Source organism: Lycorma delicatula, chromosome 4 (assembly GCF_047948215.1).
Source record: "Lycorma delicatula isolate Av1 chromosome 4, ASM4794821v1, whole genome shotgun sequence".
NCBI classification, from domain to species: Eukaryota; Metazoa; Arthropoda; class Insecta; order Hemiptera; family Fulgoridae; genus Lycorma; species Lycorma delicatula.
The window spans coordinates 165349096-165374176 of record NC_134458.1 but is presented as its reverse complement, the minus strand read 5'-3'; the positions used below and the strand labels follow the sequence as shown (position 1 = coordinate 165374176).

Here is a 25081-nt window from a genome sequence, read left to right as displayed (position 1 = left end):
GAAAAATATAAATGTTTCCTCCTTAAGCTTTCATTTAAATATAATTAATTGATTAATTTACTTTCCTGTTTTGATCAGTTCACTTCTTTTATATATAAAATTAAAACTATAGTTTTTTACAGGATCACCAATAAATTACTGGGCTTGCTTGTTAAACAAGCACTCATGGTTGACAACTGTTTCATAAATCAAAAACACTTGTGTTTTATTAAGTAATAAAAATAAATAAGTTACAATATTGATGTAAAGATGTGAATGTTTATATTCACATATAAACACATATATCTATTATATATATCACACATATATATATTATATATATATTTTAGATGAAATTATCATTATAAGTAGTGTATTTTTATAAATGATTAATTGGTTTTCTTAGATACAATAGATTATTCCTTGTGCAGTGTATGGAGATTGATCTGAAAGTAAAAGTTAAAATTTATATTTAAAGTAAAGCAGTATTTTATATTGATAAATTATTATTTCTGTAACTTTTTTTAATAGAATATTTCTTATTATTTATATTATATACATTTTAATAATAGAAAAATTATAATATTTTTATTTTTTCATTTTATACTCTTTAAATTTCTCTACTGGAATTTTGACTTACTAACAAGTACAGTATGTTTTATAGAAATGCTGATTTGGATACTCATGAGAGCATTACTGTTTTGTAACAAAACAGTAAAATAACTTCCTACAATTTCTGGGTTAAGTATTATATGATTATTTTTTTTATTAAGGTGGAGACCGTATGAAATTTCCTACTACACCGCCACCTCGCAAAAAACATACAACTAATTTACAATCATCTGCATTGCTACCAGATTCTCACCCATTGACAAAGTCTAAATCACATGAATCTCAACTCGCAAATAAAGTAGACAGCGAAAATAATAGTACTAGGTAATTTATGGTTTTATCAATTCACTTTATGTAGTATTCTATAAATGTATTTATTTTTTAGTGACAAAAATTTTAAAGGTAGCAGACAAAAATCATATATTGTGAAACATAAAAATAGTGTGATAGAATGATCTGATTTTGTACTTGTGTTAATAAGTTATAACTTTACCTGATAAAAATCTCGGCTCCAGATTGTGTATTATGTACCAAAATTGTATTTCAAATGGACCTTAAGTCAACTCATAAGCAGAGCCATGCTGTGTAAACCATATAAATACCCCAGAGCACAGTAAAGTTTCTTCAATTGGCATGAATTGAATGGGCATCTTGCCAAAACTTGCAAAACACAAAAAAAAATTATCAGGGGTAAGAGAAATGTATAGATAATGAGAAAGTATACTCTGTCTATAGATGGAAGGTAAAATTAGGTGGATACTGAAAGAATACTTCAAGAACTCCCTCTAGTATGTACTGAACCCCCACAATTCCTTAGAAAATTGCTGATCAGTAAATTTATTGTCTTTATCATGTTACTTTTATCACTTATTACTAATTTTCTCTTTTGTCCTTATAGAATAGTAGAGATCTCTGCATCTTCAGAACTGATTTTGCAAATTAATTAATAAGTTGAAAATTAAAGTTGTTATAATAAAGGATAGAGCAGAGAAAACGCATGTTTTACATTGCTGAATAACTTTGGTTATTTTAATTATAGAGAAAAAAGTTTTACATTAAATAATATTTTTATTGCATTTTTGAAGTCAACAGATCTTAATTAGGTTTAGAAAATAATGCTAGTAAGATGATATCTTTGTCGGATGCAAATTTGGAGCTCCTCAAACTTGTGCAAAGGTTTCTACAACATTTCATTTGACACGGCTTCAGTTTCTTGACAAATGGAAATTTTCAAGTCTTCGATTGTATGTGGCTTGTTCACATACACTCTTGATTTCAGGTAGCTTCACAAAAAAGTCACAAATCAATAGATCAGGAGGGCGTGGGGGCCAAGAAACATCGCTGAATGATGAAGTGACTTCTCCAGGAAACATTTATTGAATCACTTCAATCAATGCTCTCACCATGTGAGCTGTGGCACCATCCTGTTGGAACCACATTTGCCTCATTTTGCCCTTCCAGTTCTGAATGTAGGACGTTGTTTAACTTGTCACTGTAACTGCGATTCCCCCCTCTTCAGACAAGTAAGGATCAACAATCCCTATTTTGGAGACACCACACCACACTGTTACTTTTTAGCTGTGGAGAGACGTTTCGTATAGTTCATGTGGATTCTTCGACGCCCAGTACCGACAGTTCTGTACATTAACATAGCCATCTAGATGGAGATGGGCTTCATCACTCATTATTATTATTATTAGGGTGTTTGCATCTTCCATAAGAATGGTGTTCATTATGCCACAAGATTTTTTTCTGTTGCACAAAATCCCTTTCAGTTAGCTACTGGACAATCATTATCTTTTATATGGGTGAAATTTGAGATCACCTTGTAAGATACGATGAAGCGAACAATATGACATACCCAGTGCTACAGCCTGTCATCTAGCGGATCATTTTGGACTGTCAAAACTGCCCTCCCACACTGTCTATGTTGTTTGGAGTTCAGACTGAATGGGGAAGGCCATGTGGTTGGCTTTTTCTTCATCACAGATCCAGTACCTCTAAACGCCTCAACCCATCAGAGTAAGGTGTTTTGATCTGGGACTGCACCTCGACAATCAACATTAAAATTTTGACAGAAAAGATGTTGAACTATGGCCACAGAATCACTGTTTATAAATAACTGCTCAGCAGGAAACACAGTGTTCTGTGCTTCAATGGTCCATAACAACTGAAACTGCATAGTCTGAACTATCCGCCAGAGGTTGCCAAAGGTCAATACCACCACTCGTCGCTTAGTACTAGCGCTTTAAAAAACATACGTTTCCTCTCCTTCATCCTGTATAAAAAATAAAAAAATAAATTAGTAAATATTAATTAAACTCACAAATAAAATTAATAAATTTACATTTCTAAAAGTAAAAAATAATTTTTATATTCCTTTAAATTCCAATAACTTATTGAAGAATTTATTTTAAAACTAATAAAAAATTAAATGAATTGGAAGCAATATATCTAATACTAATATTTATATTAATAAATATTTATAAAAATTACTACAAAAAATATTGTCAAGGCAAAAATGTAAAAAAAAGTGTCAGATACTTAAAAATGCTATTAGGAATATTTACAAGCATATAAATAAGATGACCTCTTCTATGAATCATGAGACCTTGCCGTTGGTGAGGGGGCTTGAGTGCTCAGGGATACAGAGTAGCTGGACCGAAGGTGCAACCATATCGGAGAGGTATATGTTGAGAGCCAGACTAAGGAATGATTCCTGAAAGAGGGCAGCAGCTCTTTCAGTAGATGTTAGGGGCGTGAGTCAGAATGACTTAAACGGCCATATCAACATCACTCAGTCCTCTGAGTACTGCGCAGCTGAAAGTAATGGAAAACTACAGCTGCTTTTTTTCCAAGAAAATGTGGCCCTCTACATTTTCATATAGCAGTGATGGAGGCGCCTTCCTTGGTAAAATATTCCAGAGGTAAACTAGTCCCCCGTTTGGATCTCCGGGTGGGGACTACTAAGGAAGGGGCCACCAGAAAATTAAAAAATAACATTCTACTAGTCTGAGCGTGGAATGTTAGAAGTTTAAAAAAGGTTGGTAGGCTAGAAAATATAAAAAGGGAAATGGATAGGATAAATGTGGATGTAGTAGGAATTAGTGAGGTTCGGTAGGAATAGGAAGGCGACTTTTGGTCAGGTGATTTTAGAATAATTAACTCATCTTCAAATAATGGGCAGGCAGGAGTAGGTTTCATAATGAACAAGAAGATAGGGAAGAGAGTAGATTATTTCAAAACGTATAGCGATAGAATCATTGTAATAAGGATAAAATCAAAACCTATACTGACAACGATTGTTAACGTCTATATGCCTACAAGCGACCATGATGATGATGAGGTAATGTATACGAAGAGATTGATGAAGCAATTAAACACGTAAAAGGAGATGAAAATTTAATAATAGTTGGAGATTGGAATGCAAGCATTGGAAAAGGCAAGGAAGGAAATATAGTGGGTGAATACGGGCTGGGCAAAAGGAATGAAAGAGGGAACCGACTAATAGAGGTTTGCACGAAGTATAATTTAATAATTGCCAACACCCAATTTAAAAATCATAATAGAAGAATATACACTTGGAAAAAGCCAGGCGATACTGAAAGGTATCAGATAGATTATATCATGGTTAAGCAAAGATTTAGAAATCAACTCGTTGACTGCAAAACTTACCCTGGAGCAGACATTGATAGCGACCATAATTTGGTGATAATGAAATGTAGATTGGGGTTTAAAAACCTGAAGAAAAGGTGTCAGATGAATTGGAGGAATTTAGAGAAGCTTGAGGAAGAGGAGGTGGTAAAGAAGATTTTTGAGGAGGACATCGCAAGAGGTCTGAGTAAAAAAGATAAGGTAGAAAATGTAGAAGAAGAATGGGAGAATGTTAAAAAGGAAATTCTTAAATCAGCAGAAGCAAACTTAGGCGGAATAAAGAGAACTGGTAGATAACCTTGGGTTTCAGACGATATATTGCAGCCGATGGATGAACGTAGAAAATATAAGAATGCTAGTGATGAAGAAAGTAAAAGGAACTATCGGCAATTAAGAAATGCTATAAACAGGAAGTGCAAACTGGCGAAAGAAAAGTGGATTAAAGAAAAGTGTTCAGAAGTAGAAAGAGAAATGAACATTGGTAAAATAGATGGAGCATACAGAAAAGTTAAGGAAAATTTTTGGGTACATAAATTAAAATCTAATTATGTGTTAAACAAAGATGGTACACCAAAATATAATATGAATACAAACTGGTGTGTAATATTTATGAAAACGGGGAATTTCCGTCAGACTTCAAAAAAAGTGTTATAGTCATGATACCAAAGAAAGCAGGGGCAGATAAATGTGAAGAATTCAGAACAATTAGTTTAACTAGTCATGCATCAAAAATCTTAACTAGAATTCTATACAGAAGAATTGAGAGGAGAGTGGAAGAAGTGTTAGGAGAAGACCAATTTGGTTTCAGGAAAAGTATAGGAACAAGGGAAGCAATTTTAGCCCTCAGATTAATGGTAGAAGGAAGATTACAGAAAAACAAACCAACGTACTTGGCGTTTATAGACCTAGAAAAGGCATTCGATAACGTAGACTGGAATAAAATGTTCAGCATTTTAAAAAAATTAGGGTTCAAATACAGAGATAGAAGAACAATTGCTAACATGTACAGGAACCAAACAGCAATAGTAACAATTGAAGAACATAAGAAAGAAGCCGTAATAAGAAGGGGAGTCCGACAAGGATGTTCCCTATCTCTGTTACTTTTTAATCTTTACATGGAACTAGCAGTTAATGATATTAAAGAACAATTTAGATTCGGAGTAACAGTACAAGGTGAAAATATAAAGATGCTACGATTTGCTGATGATATAGTAATTCTAGCCGAGAGTAAAAAGGATTTGGAAGAAACAATGAACGGCATGGATGAAGTCCTACGCAAGAACTATCGCATGAAAATAAACAAGAACAAAACGAAAGTAATGAAATGTAGTAGAAATAACCAAGATGGACCACTGAATGTGAAAATAGGAGGAGAAAAGATTATGGAGGTAGAAGAATTTTGTTATTTGGGAAGTAGAATTACTAAAGATGGACGAAGCAGGAGCGATATAAAATGCCGAATAGCACAAGCAAAACGAGCCTTCAGTAAGAAATATAATTTGTTTACATCAAAAATTAATTTAAATATCAGGAAAAGATTTTTGAAAGTGTATGTTTGGAGTGTCGCTTTATATGGAAGTGAAACTTGGACAATCGGAGTATCTGAGAAGAAAAGATTAGAAGCTTTTGAAATGTAGTGCTATAGGAGAATGTTAAAAATCAGATGGGTGGATAAAGTGACAAATGAAGAGGTATTGCAGCAAATAGATGGAGAAAAAAAGCATTTGGAAATATATAGAAGGAAAAAATTGTATAGGCGGGCCACGTTTGGAATATGTAAAACAAATTGTTAGGGATGTAGGATGTAGAGGGTATACTGAAATGAAACGACTAGCACTAGATAGGGAATCTTGGAGAGCTGCATCAAACCAGTCAAATGACTGAAGAAAAAAACAAAAAAATACGATGAACAAAAACCTAATTGTACTGATTGTATTTTATAAAATAAAAACAGTTATTTTTTAGTCTAAAAGACATGATAATTTTAGAAATTAGTAGTAACAAATTTAAATTCCTCATATCCAAAAAATACAAACAATAAGAAGAGAAATGAAAATGTAATTAATGAATAAATAAACTTTGAATGTAATGATTGGCTTAGGGAAATAATAAATGTAAGTTAGATTATTTAAAATTCGTAATTTACATTTAAAAATGAATTAATGTGCAGCAGAATAATTCATTTTGTGTAAATACTAAGATAGTAAAAGCCTATTTCTACAATATTTAAATTAATTTTAATACAAAAAAAATTAAGTTTTTATTTATTTTTTTTAATGAGAAGAGTGGTTTTAAATATAGTTATTTGCCATTTTTATCACCTTGAACTCACTGCTTGTTTTTTAATACTGAAGAATTGATCTAAATGTAGGTTTATTTATTTATTTATCTTCATTAATCAATTTTTTCTGTTGTTATTACAGCAGTGGAAGATCTCGTTTGCCTACGGAACCTGGACCTGGTGGTCATATATCTCCATTACTTTCAAGTCCTATTAAATCACCACCTCCATCTGAAAGTCCTCAACAAGAAGACGCTTGTTATAAGCGTAAGAATTGTTAGTTGCATTGCACTTGCTTCTTTTACATTTTTTGCTCATGTAGTTGTATAGTTGTATTACTTTAAGTGGTTGTATTACATTTGGTGGTAAGATTAGTATATGAAATAATTTTCTAAATTGACTTTCTTTTAAATGATAATAGTATCCTTTCTGATATTTAAGCTATTATCTATTATCTTTTACTTTCTATTTCTCTCTCCCTTTCCTTCCCCCCTCTCTTTCTGTCTCTACTACTTCAACTGCTATACTAAGTGTAATTAATGAAGGTATTCTCAGCCAAGAGTTGTGGATGCAATAACCAGTTCCATTTTTTCCTCATAAATACACATTTCTAATGATTGTTTTGTTTTTACTGATGAAAATTTATTCTACAGAACCAAACCTTCTGCTACATTCTTACTCTATATAGATTCATAACTGGATTTATTCTGGAAACTCAGTGATAATATTTAGTCCAAATTATAGTTATTAAATTCTTATTTTGTATTGCTTTAATCAATTTATTTAATTTTCTTCTATTGAACCCCTTTACCTGTTTTAATTTCTGTATAAGAATAAACTGTAACAGTAAAATTTTCTTTGGAGTTTTGCCAGAAAATAGATTTTTTAATAAAATAAATTTTTTTTTAAATATTTTTTCTAGTGTATATAGTTTATAAATGCATTGTTTCCCATAGAAATGGGTATATTATTTTATACTAACTGATTCTGTCTCTTGTATTTGTAGTGCTTGTAAAGCATCTGAGTTACCAGTGACACCAATAAAAAATTTCTTTCTATGATAGTAGTGATTATTATTACATCAGTCCCTGTAAATAAAGAAAGAATGTTAATTAGAATGTCAAATATAACCTGCATTTCAATGGGTATAAGTATGTGCTTATAGGCAGCAATATAGGTTCAGTAATGAAGAATATAAAAAACACTTAAGTCTCAATTTTTCCTTATAATTGTGTAATGAGATGCTTGTTATTCTTTATAATGGCTTTACCATCTTCAGAAGTGAGTAATGTCTTTGTCAGGTTATCTACATTCTTTGATTGTGGCATCTAACAATGTATTGATGTAGGCATTCCATTTGGTGCATGAGAGCCGGAGTAGTAGCATATATTTAGTCCAGACCCAGCATACAAATGATATGCCATGTCATTAAATTTATCTGATGGAAATTAAAATATTTGTTTGTTAAATAATTGTATAATTACCAATAAAATAACACTAAAAATTTATGAAATCGTTTTAATTGTAAATTGTTAATATTATCACAATCATCCATCCTTTATTACAAAATTAATTTGATGATGAAATCATAATGACAAAATTGTAAAATAAAACTGCATCATCTTATAGTACAATGCACAGTATAACAGTGTAAGATTGAAGGCAGTGACAATTGTAAACTACATATATGGCTTACTAAAAACTGGAATAATTATATTTCAATTTAACTTTTATCTTCTTACAAGGAATGTGAACAAAAATATTTCAAAAGATTTGTATTTATCAGTCTTAAAAACCATATTGTCATATGATTATATGGGAAACATTGACTTCTGTTAAGGCAAAAGCATTAGAAGTAATTTTTGTTGAATGTAATAATCTTATAAAAACAGTAAAGGGTTAAAAAAAAGTAGTGGACAAAAAGAATATTAAAATAATTATGTAGAAATAAATTTATTCTATGTAATTACAGTAAGCATTATTTATACATAAATACCAATTTGCGGTATTAATTACTTTTATAACAGTATTGCCATAATTTTTAATTTTTTACTTTATCTAACATAAGTTATATTATGGTGTTCACAGTTGGTATGTACAGTTTACGTATGAGGGGTGGCTAAAATATAATATACAGTTTGCTCATAACTTACAAATCAACACAGATAGTCAAATGAATCAAATTTAATATATAAATGGGAAAGTTTCTGGCGGTTCTGTCTGTTTCCAACAATAATAGATACAGCAGAGTCCAGGGGGCGGAACCTCCTGGCTAGACAAGAACTGGCTAGTATAGGATTAAAGTATGTTTTATTTACTACAAAAAGTTACATTTATTTTTCCATATAGCCACCATTTACAGCTACACATTTCTCCCAGTGGTGATCCAGTTTTCTCATTCCATCTATGAAGAATTCTGGGGGCGGTCTTTCCTTGATCTCTGACTTCACTGTATCCTTCAGTTCATTGTTCATGGTGAAATGAATATATCTGATATCCCTCTTTAATTACAAAAAAAAATTGCGAACTGCAGGGTGCTCAAACTGATGAATATGTAGAGTGAGAAATAGGCTCAAATTTCAACTTAAGAGCCTTGGTTGCTCGTAATGTATGTGACTGAGCATTATATTGTTACAGAATTGTCGGCTTGTGGATTGTCAAATATGACACTCACATCTACCTAAGGTATTTTACCGCTTAGTCTCTGTGTTGCACACAATCTACAGTTGGCTCAGGTTACATGTGGTCAGTCACGTGTGTGTTTGAAATCTCAGAAAACTGTCAAGAGAATTTTTTTTGCAGAGGGTTGTGTTTTGAATTTTTTTAATTGCAGCAAACCATACTGTCAGTACTCCTTGTTCTGACATGTTTCTTCTGGGTTGTAACAGTGGACATCCACTGTTACCACCCAGTTTGTGTGACATCCATGGTGAACAGATTTTATGGTAGCACAGTTGTAGAATAATGTATTCTACTTCTTTTGATATCCTTTTCTGAGTGGCGATGCATTTTTGTTACAACAGTCATTTTTTATCAATTCATCGATCTTGTTTTGGTGTTTCTCATCAGTCACAGAAACTGATTGACCATAGGGAGGTTGATGATTAATATTAGCTTTTTTGGCTTTGATGCACAATAGTTTATTGCTCACCTACTCACAGTACTTTGATCAGCATTTTCATCATTATAAACAGCTTTTAAATAACGATGAATGTAACTAGATTCATTTTTTCGATTGTTAAAAATTTACTTGCTACTTTAAATGCACTGACAGAGCAGGCGTACTTGACTCTATAACATGGTGAGTGACAGAAAATAAGAGGGCATGATCAGTGAGTTTTGAAATATTTGTAGTAGGGGAATGAAACTACAAGATGGCATCACTTGTTGCTTTGTGAAACATTTTGTTCTCCTGTTAAGTTCTAATGTATATTACATTTCAGCTGCCCCTCATAATTGGAGCAAAAGTGAGGAAACGTTTTTGGTAAAAATGTTAATCTGAGAATGTTTTTAAAAAACTTATCTATTACTTGCGTTGTTTGTAACTTAAATTATCACCCTGGATTTTTTTATACGCATTATTATCTTGTACAGAAGTTTATCAAAAGCAGTTTTTAAGCTAATAAAAATAACATGAACAATTTTTCAAAAAAACTATCAACATTAGAGCACCAAATCTCTGAGATAAACCAAAATTTTGCATGTGATTATTGTACATTATTATTTGTAATGGTTAACTAATATTAGTGTCTGTTATTAGTATTGTAGATTATGGCAGATTTAATACTAGTATGTAGATAAACTGGTAGATGGTATTTATATTTTGTATTCAACTGTAATTTATGCTATCTATTTATCAAACCTATAATGTTTTGGTGAAGTTAGTTGTGTCTGATAGTTAATACTGTTAGTTAAATGGTTTACTGACTTTAATAGTAGTTTATTAGCTTTGTGAAATAGAATTGCTATAATTAGTTTTATTTTTGCACAGCTTTAGCACTTAAAATAAATATTTTTTATTTGTCTTTTTAAATACTGTACATGCTGTGTACATATTTACTGTATATACTCTGTGTGAGTGTGTGTGTGTGTGTGTGTGTGTACATGCATGTGCACGTGCGTGCGACTGTTAGAAATTATGGCAGTAACAAATTTGTCTAAAATTACAAATGACCTTGTGAAAACTATTGCAAATAGGATGATCCATAATATCTATTGATTATTATAATATTCTGAAAATTTATATATATATAGTACAGGTTTCTTGGTATAGGACAAGAAGCCAGGTGCCCAATATCCATTGCCCATGCCACGAGAATGTTATTGTCACCAGGTCAGCATGTGTTAATTAGAATCTCACTACAGCAAAACAATAATGTCAAGGAAAATTTTGAACTAAAATATAACTATATGACTATGCCTCAAACTATCAACCAATTGGAAAGGCTACTTCTAGGCATCTGTGTCATTTTGACAAAAACCACATCTAATTCACAATGATGTACTGCTGGATGATTGTAATATTAATTGTGAGGTAGTATATAAAATAGTATAAAGTATGAAATTGGAAGTAAACAGTTCTTTTGTTTATACATAGCTGGTTATTTGAAATATGAGGTTTTGAAGAAAGACAGCAATTTTGTATTTCAAGAAATGTGCAACAAAGCCTGGCAAACATACATTGAATGCTTATGAACAATTTCTAGTATGGCTCATGTTTCAGTGACTAGGCTGATCTTTGCAATCATTTATATACAGGCCTTCAACTAAAAATTTCAACAGGTTGATATTAATCCACATGAAATTATTCACAATCTGCGTGAAAAAGCAAAAGTTTCTTATGAAAAATTTCAGAGGATTCTGATTAAAAATTAGTAACATACTATATTGTAGTATGTTAATAACCAGGATTGCATGAACTTGATGTGGTAGTTATTTAAGAAATAACTAAGAAGTAGTTATTTCAATGGTAAAAAACTGCCTGATCTTGACCTAAAAAAAGCTGTAATTGAAGAGCAAATTTATATAAATTTTGATTTGTTAGTGACCTCAATGTTGGATTAAAAATTGCTGTGGGTAGGTTTTACAGTTTGAGGTCTGCTCGACCTTTAAAGATCAGCATGCTGATTTTTGACTATGATCAACATGACTAATCCCCCATGCTTTTTTGTCAGTTTTGGCTGCTTTATAATTTTTTCATAACATAGTGATTAAACTCCACTGAGAATTGTTTTGACACCAAGTAAGGCATCCAGTAGAAAACACAATTGTTTGATATGCTCTTTAAAACGGACTTCAATAGAATATTTCATCAATGTGAAACCATAAATATGATACTTTGGATGCTGCCTGTAAATTAATTTCTTATGTATTGGATTTTGTAAATTCAGTATGCAAAGTTTTTTTAAAAAACTTACTGTTCTGAATTTATAATTACATTTAATTGTTTTAAATCATACTATAAATTCAAATGTGTTTAAGAGACTTATGATAGGCTGAAGTCAGTAATTTAATTTTGTTGTATTCCGAAATATGTTAGTAAAAATTGATTTGGTATAAAATACAAATATCATAAACCTTTTAATTTGCTTTTCTTTCAGTAGTTCATTTTTTTTTACCATTAATAGGCAGAAATCCATAATTGCCAGCATTTCAGCTTTTCTCAAAAACTTTAAAAAATTATTATTACTTTTGCCAACATTTCCATTCCCACTTTTTTAAAAAACTGATTTGATACTTAAAAGTTTTTTGTTAGATTTTTATTGTTAAGCATAATTAACAAATGATATCTGAGCAAAGCTGAATAATATATTAGAATGATTAACATTTCAAAAAATTAAAAAAGTAATTGCCTTCTAAATAAATTTACTTTAGCTATTATGCAGCTCCTTTATCAATAGTGTTTTATTTGCTGCCTAAATTAATGGCACTAAACTAGTGAATGAAGAACCTTTTTAGCTCATAGCCAAATATGTAATGGGGGCATAATCTTATTGTATTAGTTTGTTATTGTTTTTCCTCTAAATTTTATGTTGTTAGATCATGGCTTCTGATGTATTTATACTGATTAGATCATATCATTTAATTATTATTATCCCTTAAATTAAATACACTAAAAGATGTAGGTATACTATTTGACCACATATGAAATGTTTTTTTCTAACTACTTTAACACTGGTGCTTTTAACAATCATGCCTCCAGCAAAAAAAATAATAAATTGATAAAGCTACATGCATAATAGCCACTACTAAAAACACAAACACTTCTGAAATCACTATTCTGCTTATTTGAAAGCGAATTAATTTTTTTCTTTAATTTTTTTAATTTTAATTACATTTTTCCATGATGATTAATGTGTAAAAATGATTACAGTATTGTTAACTGTTAGATAACAATTCGGTTTATATTAATTTACTTTCAAATTGCAGCAACTAGCTTACAAGTTCCAAAATCTCCACGAACTCCAACAACAACGTCTAGAGGCATGGGTCATGTTATTGCTCATAGGTTTACAAAAACATTTAAAATGATGACTACATGTGATTACTGTGATAAACAGATGTTCATTGGAACAGGTATGTGTAATTGTAAACATTATTTTTTAAAAGTGCAGTTATATGATCACAAAATACAGTATTATCCTAATTAAGCAACTTGTAAAACAGTTTGGGTGCAGGACCAGGCACTCTAATTTAAATTTATTTTTTGTTTTTGTACTTAAATAGCAAGCAAAAGACTGAAACTCTACATTCATCATATATTTTACATTGAAGTCATTACTTAATATAACTTTCTGTAAATTGTGATCATTCATGAGTATCCATACTTTTAGTGAATGCAAATTTGCTGTTACACACTGTAACATTTTGATGGAGATATCTTCAATCCCTTCACAAAACATAGCCAAAGTGTATCATTATATTGTGTAAAAACAATGAAAGAACACTTGGCCTTTTTAATCTTCTCTATAAAGATTAATCACATACCAAAAGATTTGATCTCACAGGCTAAATCTTATTATCATTTTCATGGACTCGATGTGGTTTCAAAAAAATAACTTCTAATTGATTTTTTCACATCATAGCTGTAGCTTCCTATGCTACATTAAACCTGTAGCCTCAGCATTTGCAATCTATGATTTTATAGCAACAAATCATGATTTTGAATTTGAAATGATGCACTTCTGCTAACTCAAACTATAGCTTTGCAATGAAAAATTTAGTAGTGCCCATTTCTGTATACCACTTGGTGTAGATGTTAAAATTTTGTGCTAATTTACCAGTTCTTTGGATGATTAAATTACTTTTATGAATATTGTGATTTATCTTGCAGAGGTTTTTTATTTTTAGAGTAAAAACCTTACTGTTGTTAAAATTCAGAAACTGTTGGACTGCTGTATATTATTTTATTGAACTTTGAAGAATGTTTATGATATAAATTTTAAATTAGGGTAATGCACAATTATTCATGAGCAGTGTAGGTTAAAATGAAAATATATCTTAATTTCACATCATAATTTTTTTTGCAACAATATTTTGAGTTAATGATTTCAGCACATTATGTAAGAGATAACATCCACAAAAATTGAAATATAATAAACTAGTTTTATTTTAGTTTAATTGAATTTCTTTTTTTCTAGAAAAAGTATAATTTTTTGTAATACAGTTTAATGTAACATCAAACTGTTTATAGTTTACTTAAAAATGTAATTTTTAAGTACTCTGTTCTACCATTCCATTTTTTATGGTTGTATTTTGAATTTTAAGTCATGTAGTTAGATGTAGCTACTTTGTTCCCATGAATGAAATACATTTTAGTCATCATTTTTAGTTTTTAATTTATAAAAGGAGGAGTATTTGTTGTAGAAATATCAACAATTTAATAGATATTTAAAATTTTTCATGAGATTTCTATGTGAATGTGATTTAAATTGAAGTTTTGCTTTTAAATTGCTAAATTCTATGATTATATGATGGTTGATGAAAAATTTTAAGGCTGAGTTTGTAATTTCAAAGTAGCAGTACTTACAGGCTATTGTGATTGATTTTCTTCAAAGTAGTCCCTTTCTGACTGAACACACCAACTGAAAAAGTGCATTTTGCATAAATGTCGAAGGAAACTTTTATAGTATTCCTAGTTTACAGTCTGCCCCTTTGGGGCACATAATGCCTGTATAATCAAAGAAAACCACCAATATTGTCTTCACATTCGACCAAGTTTGTCACCCTTTTTTCTGTTGTGGTGAACTTGGACCCTTCTACTGTGATGATTGTGCCTTTTGTTTCTTGGTCATACCCATAAATCCATGATTCATCATTTGTTTATTACCTTATTTAATAAATCTGGGTCAAATTTTTAAAGTTGGCTCAATTAATTAGTTGTTGGTACATTTCAAATTGATGTTGTTACTGTTGGTCTGACAACAGTTTTGGGATGAATTACGCAGACACTCAACACATGTTCAAATCTTCAGTAAAAGTTGACTGAACTGCACAGAACTTAAATTCAGTTCTCAACCATCTTCCTAATTGTAAGCCTACGGTCAGAGTTCACAAGTCGTGAACTTATAATATTTTCATTGGTCTTGGAAGTGGAAGGCCGGCTAGACCAGGAGTCATCTTCAACTGATTAGCATCCAACTTTGAATCTCTTGAATCAGACAAAAACATTTGATCTGCTAAGACATTTATCTCCAATAGCTGTTTTTAAGAGTTTATAAGTCTCCGAAGCTGGTTTCCCAGTTTTCAAACAAAATTTGACACAAACTCATTCTATTTTTTCATCTCATTTTGCAAAATCAGTTATCCACTGAGAATTGAAAACACTCTCTACTGAACAAAGATGTTGCAGTGATCTTTTCAGGATGTTTAAAGGAAAAGACAAGCTTCCCCTTCCACAGTCACGGGAAAACCTACCTCCTCCTATTGAGTAGTGGCAACACCTTTCTTAAAACTTTCCAATCACAACTCATAAAACTGTTAGTAAGTTTTACAATTTATAGCTGGTTTTTATGAGTACACTTTTAAGTTTTATAAAAATAAAAAAAAATAGCTGAAGTCCATTTTCAGTTTCTGTTCATTATGTTGTTATTATGGATGATATAATATTGGGTGATTTTAATTTGCCCAAAATAATAGTACATTTCACTTAAGCAATACTAATTATTCTTACTATGTATATTTAAGTAATTTCTCATTAGCTAATGTCTCTTTCTATGTGAAATATATATATATTAAGTTATATGTAGTAACTTTAGATTTAATTAAAGTGCAAGTACCGGTAAGAACAGCAATATTGAAAACTCAGCAGTCACTTGTTAAAGAGGATGTGTATCATCATGCTTTGAATATCTCAGTTAACTGTAGTTATGTTACTAACATATTGTAAGTTATGTTATTAGAAGAGCTGAAAACCAGGAGAAATCTTTTGCTAGTCATAACTCAAAAACAAAGCATTTCCAGACTTATGTTTGTGTGACCTATTGTTTTCTTCAGTAGAACATGTCCTTAAAGTTTCTTCGTGGGTCACTCCTGCATATAAAATCAATTGTTAATAAATCATAATTTAGAAACTTAGGATTTATTGTTCGAAGCTACTTGGTAATTTTATGTAGAACTTATAATACTGAATTTATATTACTCTTTGGTAAGGTCTCTGTTAGAGTATAATTCCATCATTTGGATTCTTGTAAATATTAATAGCAAATTCTTGTAGTTAATAGAAAATTATTGAGTGTTCAGATCAAAATGCTGAAATGTTTGTTTTATTAAACACATGGTTTGTATTCTCTCATGATCCATGATTCATTCACTGTTTCAGCAGTGTTCACTTGTACACAAGAAATCTAGCAGGTCTTGTTTACTGGTATAAATTAATGGATGGTTATGTTTATAATTCTTTGATTTTAAGCAGTATTCTATGTCCATGTTGTTATGTCTGTATAACATTGTAGTGTTTTATGTCCATATTACTATGTCAATATTTTATGTCCTGGCTGTCAGTGGGTGTTCTAACGATATTTTTGTTGTGCCAAGAGCTCATACATGATAGCATATGCATTTACCATTACTGTTTATGATGAAATTTGTAGTGATGTAAATATTTTTAACTGCACTGTCAATGCAATATATATTATAAATTATCATACATTAAAATAACACATTGTACTAATTTGAATATATGATGATTTTTGTGTAAGATATAGGATTTACCATGGTTATTTTGTTATTGCTCATTTTGTTTTGTTTGTAATTCAATTAGAATTAGTAATGATTTTTTTGAGTAGGTACACAGTAAGCGGATGTTTTCAGTTTTGTGCCAATAAATAAATAAATTTTCTTGATTTATGTCTATTAGTACAGAAGCATTTATGAATGGTGGTGCCAGTTTTAAAGAACTTGTAGAGTAATGTGATTAGAATCTTCACTGTGTCTGCTTTGTCTTATCTTAAAAATATTTTTCAGAACGTTGTTTCTTTAAAAAAAAATAATCATCATTAACTAGTTCTGGATTATTTAAAAATAAAAATATAAGAATTAAAGTTAAAATACTTAATTTCAACTGTTACTTAATGAAGAAATGTTTTTTATTACATCACATTTCCATATAAGTAATTTTTGTGATTTATTAGGTGATAATGAATAAAAAAGGAGACATTATGGGACAAAAACAAGATTTGAAATATCAAAGAAAGTTCACCAAAAGCTTTATTTTTTCCCCACATGAGGTATTTTAGTAAAACGTTTCAGCTGACAAAAATGAAACTGGAAACAATTTCGCAAGAATATTTTTTTACTTAAAATGTAAATGAAAATTCCTCCAAGAATGCATTTAAGAAATGTAAGTAAGTAAAATTTTAAACAGTCATAAGAGACTTTTTTAAATTTTGTTGTCTTTCTGTGCTTTGCCATTAATATCTACAAGAGGTGAATCAGAAAATAAATTACACCATTGCCGTGTTCTTGAACTGAAAGGGATATATTAATGTCTTGTGGTGACAGTACTGGTTGTGTTGTTATCTTAACGCTCTCTCAGCAGCAATTCTATATGACATTCAGTATGTGAATGTTCAGAAACGGAAGAAAAAATGTGAGTGACAAACTGCATGCTGGGCGTCCTTCAACTGCAAACACGATGGGTAATGCAGAACGTGTGAATGAAGTGATCTTGAGTAACCAGCGCATTAAATTTAGAGAGATTGCAAATGAACTTAATGTCAGTTATAGTAGTATGTTTGCGATTATTCACAATCAGTTTAGTTACTTTAAGATGTATTCACAATCGGTGCCATATCTGTTGACTGACAACCACAAACATCAGTGTTTTGCATATGCTCTTTCTTTTCTTCAATGCTATTCCAGGACTGGTCCACAGTTTTTGAAGCAAATCATCACAGGGGATGAGAGCTGGTTGCATCATTACACTTCTGAAACTAATCGAGCATCATATGAATGGAAACAGAAAAATTTGCCGCAGCCAAAAAAGGGAAAACATCCCCACATGTTCGAAAGGTTATGCTGACAGTTTTTTTCAATTCTGAGGGAGTTGTTCACAGTGAATTTATGCTCCGAGGAACAACAATCAATGCCAGTTCTTACTGTGAATATATGTAATTTAAAAAAAATTGCATAAAGCCATTAAAGATCGAAGACCAGAAGATTGAGCGATGGGGTCGTTTTTCTTCACAACAATGCTACTCGTCATTCAGTTCATGTGACAAAGGAGTTACTGCAAAAATTCAAGTGGGAAGTGTGGTCTCATCCGCCTTACAGCTCTGACCTAGCACCCTGCAACTACCACCTGTTTGGTCCTCTCTAGCCAGACCTGGCAGGGGAGTGTTTTGCTAATGATGAACTGAAGGAAGCGGTCCTTAAATGATTGTTGAAGGAAATTTGACAAAATTTTTGAGAGTAGAATTGAAAAACTTGTCACAAGGTATGAAAAGTGTTTAGAAAAACTTAGTGATTATGTCAAAAAATATGTAGTTTTTTGTTCAATAAAAAAAAAATTGTCTTATAAATATGTGTTTGTTTCATAAAGCGAGTGTAACTTACTTTCTGATGGTCCCTCATATATGTTTTTAGGGTTAAAATGTAAAGAATGCAAGTATAAATGTCATAGAGATTGTGAAGCTAAAGTACCTCCTTCTTGTGGTTTACCAAGAGAGCTAGTTGATGAATTTCGAAGAACACTTCAAACTGAAGGTGAGATCTGTTTTTGTTAATATACTATGTAATTAATTTTTTTTTCTTATATGTAAACTTTATTTAGTAAAGTTTACATATAAGAAAAAAAAATATATATATATATACACACATACAGGTGATATTTAAGTATGGAAACAACATTGTACTGCATATCTGAGATCTATTTGGAGGCAGAAAGAAATGGGGTTCTATATAGTTAAAAAAACATCTGTATTATGGTGGGTTTTTAAGTTTTGTTTGCCATATGGAATCAAACTTAATATTCAGTAGAAAGGTGGATGTATGACATATGATTTCTTTTACAAGAGAAACAATGGTGAAACTCATTTTTCTGTTAATGTCTTCATTAATGAGTTATAAGCATTCAAAGTTGCAATGATAGAAATATTGTGTTAACAATAAAATGAGGTAAAACACACGGCATGAAAAATTTTATTGCATTTTACATTAATAATGTATACAATAACGAGATTAAAACAGATTTATATCTTATATATATATATATATATATACATTATATAAATGTTTGTCCCATATGCATTCCTATACCATTCATCCAATTACAATGAAGCTTTGGTGAGTTGTGCACATGCCTGTGAAGGTTTCTGAATTAGTTTGAAACAGCTGGGGGTCGAGATATTTCAAAAAATTATATTTATGGTCCGATTTGGCTCATATTCAGAATATATGTATATTAGTTATGTGAAAAGATTTCTTTTCATGTAACTAATACAGGTCAATTTTTTTTGCAAAAAATTGACCTGCTAGAGGTGGGGCTGGGGTTGAGATATCTTGAAAAATTGTATTTATGGACTGATTTGGTTCATATTCAGAATATGTATTAGTTACTTGAAAAGAAATATTTTTGCGAAAAAGGGAACGAGGGGAAGTGGTAAAGATGGGAAGAGAGAAAGAGTGAAAAAGGGAAAGGTGAAATTTTCTGGTGTTCCATAATAATATAATGTTCAGTTTTTTAATGTTTTTGAAACTTTCATTTTTGTTCCTTTAATCTATATATATATATATATATATATATATATATATGTATATACTCAAATCTAGCAATAGTAAAGCATTGCCAGGTCAGCTGGTTATTGATAATTGTAAACAATACCTAATAATTACAAACACAACAACAAATTAAACGGCTGTAACAACTGATATTACTTTCTAAATAAAAATTAACTTCCATTGTTAATATGGTATCATCTGATATTTGTTACTTATCGTAAATGAAACAAATCAGATGGAAATACTTGAAAAAGTATTACAAATTTAGTTGAGCTGTTAATTAAACAAACCAGCTGTTAATTTACAACAATGCAGTTTGTATTATGTTAAAATAATGCAGCTTATTAACTCCTAATTTCACCTTTTTGCTTCAACATACTTGTAATTGTACCTCTCAGGTATGCAGTATAAAGCTGTTTCCATACTTAAATATCACCTGTATATATGTGTATAACGGCTGAAATATGATGGCTGAAAAGAAACTTACATCTCCTCTAACTTTTTTTATAACTGAAATAATTGAAAATGTTTTGCAGCATTCTTCCTTGTACTGAGGGATTACTTCAGTGAATGTATATTTCGTTATTTTTAATTGTTGGGTGGTGGGGGTTGAGGGCAACTCAAATATTTCTAATGGGACCAGTGGTTGGTCATTTGTTATATAATTTTAAAGAGCTAAATGAGACAAGAAAAATGACCCAATTAAAACTAAATTCTGATCACCCAATCCAAAATGGAAGCCAACAATATGTTTGTTATAGATATCAGAACTATAGATAGTGAACTACAGTTCAGTATTTGATTTATATTCGATTCTCTCTGTGGAAAATGATCTCTGATAAGAAAAGCTAACTCAGTTAACTCCAATTTAGATTAAGTGGTGGGAAGGGGGCAGGGTGGCTCAAAAATTTTAAATTTCACATATATCCATGTGATATCTTGTTTTAGAGGTCTTTGCAAAGCAAACAGTTTTTAAAAAGTTGAATTCTGTCTATTTAAACCAAAATGGCGACAACAATTACCATTACATTAATTCAAAATTGAAAAAATGAATTATTAAAATTGTTCAAATACGTTGTTTAATTAAACTTCTCTTGAATTTAAAAATTATTAAATAATATCTAATATACTCATTTTTTAACATAAAAATTTTATTTCATGTGAAACTTAAGAAAATTATTTTTATTTCATAAGTTGGCAATGTCAACAGTTGATCTACAATTAAACAAAGGTAAGTTACATTTTTCAGAATTTATATTCATTGTTAATTTTTTGATAAGCAGCTAACTGAATTAGTTAGCTACTCATGAAGTATAACTCCATTAGTCTTATTTTTGGATGAAGTTTTGTCTTTTTATTAATAAGCTTAAAAAAAAATAATTTAGATTAAATAAGTTTAACTGACTTAGAAATCTGGTTTTGTTAAAACGGGTAAAAATCAGTGTTCTTTTGTTTTTTCAATTCAAGAAAGACTAGAAATAAAAACATGCAAAGTAACAGCTAATGTATTTAATGCGTGGTATCCTAATCATACAATTTTCTGATTTGTGATCCCAGTCACAAATTTTATAGAAAGATTTCAACGCATTGTTAGCATTTTAGATGATAAAAAGCCTGGTTAACCAAGTACAGATGAAGTTATTGAAGAAGAAATATTAGCAGAAATTTCTGTTGATAATCAACAATCGGCAAGAGCAATGGCACGAAATAATAATTTATCTAGGTGGTCCGTAAAAAAAAAATATGAAAAAACTATAAATACTATCCATATAAAATTTAGGTAGTACAAGAACTGAAGATGATTTTGATAGGAGGGTTGAATTCAGTGAAATTTTGACAGATTTAGAGCAAGAACTATTTCATACTGTTCACTGACGAAGCCTCATTTATTTTATATGGGGTTGTTAACAGACATAATAGTTGGTACCTGTCCCAAGAAAACCCTCATTGGTATTGTGAAAGTCATAACCAGCATCCATAGCAGTTAAATGTATGAGCTGGAGTAATAGGTGACACACTAATAGGATCATTTGTCATTAAAACAAGGGACATTCAATAATTAATGAGACAAATTGATTTAGAGAAAAAACAATTTATTCTATGAAAATAAAATTTACACTGTTCAGCATACTCTCCAGCAACATTTAGTCACTTGTCCCCTCGTTCTGTGAGTTTTCTGATTCGTGCACTGTAGATATCTTCATCTTACTGTTTGAACCATCTTTATCTTGCTGAGTTTGTACTGCTTTTTTGACTGCGTTGTTGCATCAAACTTCTTGCCATGTACACCATGTAAAAAGTCTTTGAGTGGGCTGAACAAATGAAAGTCGGATGGGGCGAGGTCTGGGCAGTAAGGAGGATGTGGCAACATCTCCTTACCCAACCTCTTGAGCATTTCTTCCATTCTCTGAGCAATGTGGGGACATGCATTGTCATGTAAGAGAATCACACCTTTTGAAAGGACGCCCTGACGTTTTTGCCTTATTGAGGGTCTGACTTTCTGTTGGAGCATGTTAGAATAGTGCTCAGTGTTCTTGGTACATTGTTATTCAAAATAGTCACTAAAAATTGGGCCTTGCAGGTTCCAGAAGACATTCAACATTACTTTACCAGCTTATGTATGAGTTTTGAATTGTTTTTTGGTGGGCGAATCGGGATGTTTCCACCCAAGACTTTGCCATTTGGATTCAGGCTTAAAATGGTGTATCCACAATCAAGTTATTGCAGACAATTAACACAGTAGAACCGTTGCGCACCATAATGCAAGCAGATAATTTTTATGACATGTAGTGGAAGAAATTAAAATTGGCAAAAAATTATCAGTTTGCATTATGGTGCGCAAGGATACTGCCGGGTTAATTATCTGTGTAGATCGTGGATACCGGTGTTCTTTGGTGGTTGAGTTACAATTAACCACACATCTCAGGAGTGGTTGAACTGAGACTGTCCAAGACACTAAATTTACACTCATTCATCCTCTGAAGTAATATCTTAACGGTAATTCCCAGAGGCTAAACAGGATAAAGGAAGGGTTAATTATCTGCAATAACTCATTTATTTGTCAACAGATTTTTACAAAGGAGGTGTCATTTTGTTTAGAATAAAATGCTTAATATATTTTGTTATAAGTAAAAATTTGATCAAACAAGTAATTGCAAAGCTATTAAAGATTAAAATATTAAGATGGCCGCCATTTTGAAATGTTTGAAGGTGACTTTTTAAAATTTTTTATTTTGTAGATAAGACATTAGTCTCCCTGTATGAATCATGAGTCCTTGCTGATGGTAAGAGGGCTTGAGTGCTCAATGATACAGAGTAGCTGGACCGAAGGTGCAGTCATATTGGAGAGGTATCTGTTGAGAGCCAGACTAAGGAATGATTCTGAAAGAGGGCAGCAGCTCTTTCAGAAAATTGACGAAGTAATTAAACACATAAAAGGGGATAAAAATTTAATAATAGTTGGAGATTGGAATGCAAGCATCAGAAAAGGCAAGGAAGGAAATATTGTGGGTGAATATGGACTGGGCAAAATGAATGAAAGAGGTAACCGACTTATAGAGTTTTACATGAAGCATAATGTGGTAATTGCCAACACCCAGTTTAAAAATCATAATAGAAGAATATACACATGGGTAAAACCAGGTGATACTGCAAAGTATTGGATAGATTATATCATGGTTAAACAAAGATTTAGAAATCAACTTATTGACTGCATTGCTTACCCTGGAGCAGACATTGATAGCGATTGTAATTTAATGATAATGAAATGTAGATTAGGGTTTAAAAACCTGAAGAAAAGGTGTCAGATTAATTGGTGGAATTTAGAGAAAGTTGAGGAAGAGGTGGTAAAGAAGGTTTTTGAGGAGGACATCACAAGAGGTCTGAGTAAAAAAGATAAGGTAGAAAATGTAGAAGAAGAATGGGAAAATGTTAAAAGGGAAATTCTTAAATCAGCAGAAATGTACTTAGGCGAAACAAAGAGAACTGGTAGAAAACGTTCGATATCAGACGATATATTGTAGCTAATGGATGAACATAGAAAATATAAGAATGGTAATGATGAAGAAAGTAAAAGGAACTATCTAAAGTTAAGAAATGCTATAAACAGGAAGTGCAAACTAGCGAAAGAAGAGTCGATTAAAGAAAAGTGTTCAGAAGTGGAAAGAGAAATGATCATTGGTAAAATGATGGAGCATACAGGAAAGTTAAGGAAAATTTTTTGGTACATAAGTTAAAATCTAATTATGTGTTAAACAATGATGGTACACAGATTTATAAGAAAGGAAAGGTCGATAGGTGGTTGTAATATATTGAAGAGTTATATGGAGGAAATGAATTAGAAATTGGTGTTGTAGAAGAAGAAGAGGATGAAAGGGGAGAAACAATACTGAGATCTGAATTTAAGAGAGCATTATAAGATTTGAATGGCAGAAAGGCTACTGGAATAGACGGAATACTTGCAGAATTACTGTACATTTCAGGTGAGGAAGTGATAGATAGATTACAAACTGGTATTTAATATGTGCAAAAAAGGGGAAGTTCTATCAGACTTCAAAAAGAGTGTTATAGTCTTGATACCAAAGAAAGCAGGGGCAGATAAATGTGAAGAATACAGAACAATTAGTTTAACTAGTCATGCATCAAAAATCTTAACTAGAATTCTATACAGAAGGTTTGAGAGGAGAGTGGAAGAAGTGTTAGGAGAAGACCAATTTGGTTTCAGAAAAAGTATAGGGACAAGGGAAGCAATTTTAGGCCTCAGATTAATAGTAGAAGGAAGATGAAAGAAATACAAACCAACATACTTGGCGTTTATAGACCTAGAAAAGGCATTCGATAACGCAGACTGGAATAAAATGTTCAGCATTTTAAAAAATTAGGGTTCAAATACAGAGATAGAAGAACAATTGCTAACATGTACAGGAACCAAACAGCAATAGTAACAATTGAAAAACATAAGAAAGAAGCTGTAATAAGAAAGGGTGTAATAAGACAAGGATGTTCCCAATCTCCGTTACTTTTTAATCTTTATATGGAACTAGCAGTTAATGATGTTAAAGAACAATTTAGATTCGGAGTAACAGTACAAGGTGAAAAGATAAAGATGCTACGATTTGCTGATGATATAGTAATTCTAGCAGATAGTAAAAAGGATTTAGAAGAAACAATGAACGGCATAGATGAAGTCCTACGCAAGAACTATCGCATGAAAATAAACAAGAACAAAACAAAAGTAATGAAATGTAGTAGAAATAACAAAGATGGACCACTGAATGTGAAAATAGGAGGAGAAAAGATTATGGAGGTAGAAGAATTTTGTTATTTGGGAAGTAGAAT

The 25081-nt window shown here is 31.1% G+C and overlaps 1 protein-coding gene across 1 annotated transcript in view; it reads left to right on the top strand.

Annotated features, from left to right (window-relative positions):
* The window catches only part of ksr (kinase suppressor of ras), a 105380-nt gene that overhangs the window by 39106 nt on the left and 41193 nt on the right, over window positions 1–25081 (top strand). Inside the window, exons 5-8 of the mRNA XM_075364667.1 lie at window positions 753–915; window positions 6669–6802; window positions 12956–13102; window positions 18611–18730. Of these exons, the coding sequence (XP_075220782.1) occupies window positions 753–915; window positions 6669–6802; window positions 12956–13102; window positions 18611–18730 (564 nt within the window). The remainder of the gene's footprint in view (window positions 1–752; window positions 916–6668; window positions 6803–12955; window positions 13103–18610; window positions 18731–25081) is intronic.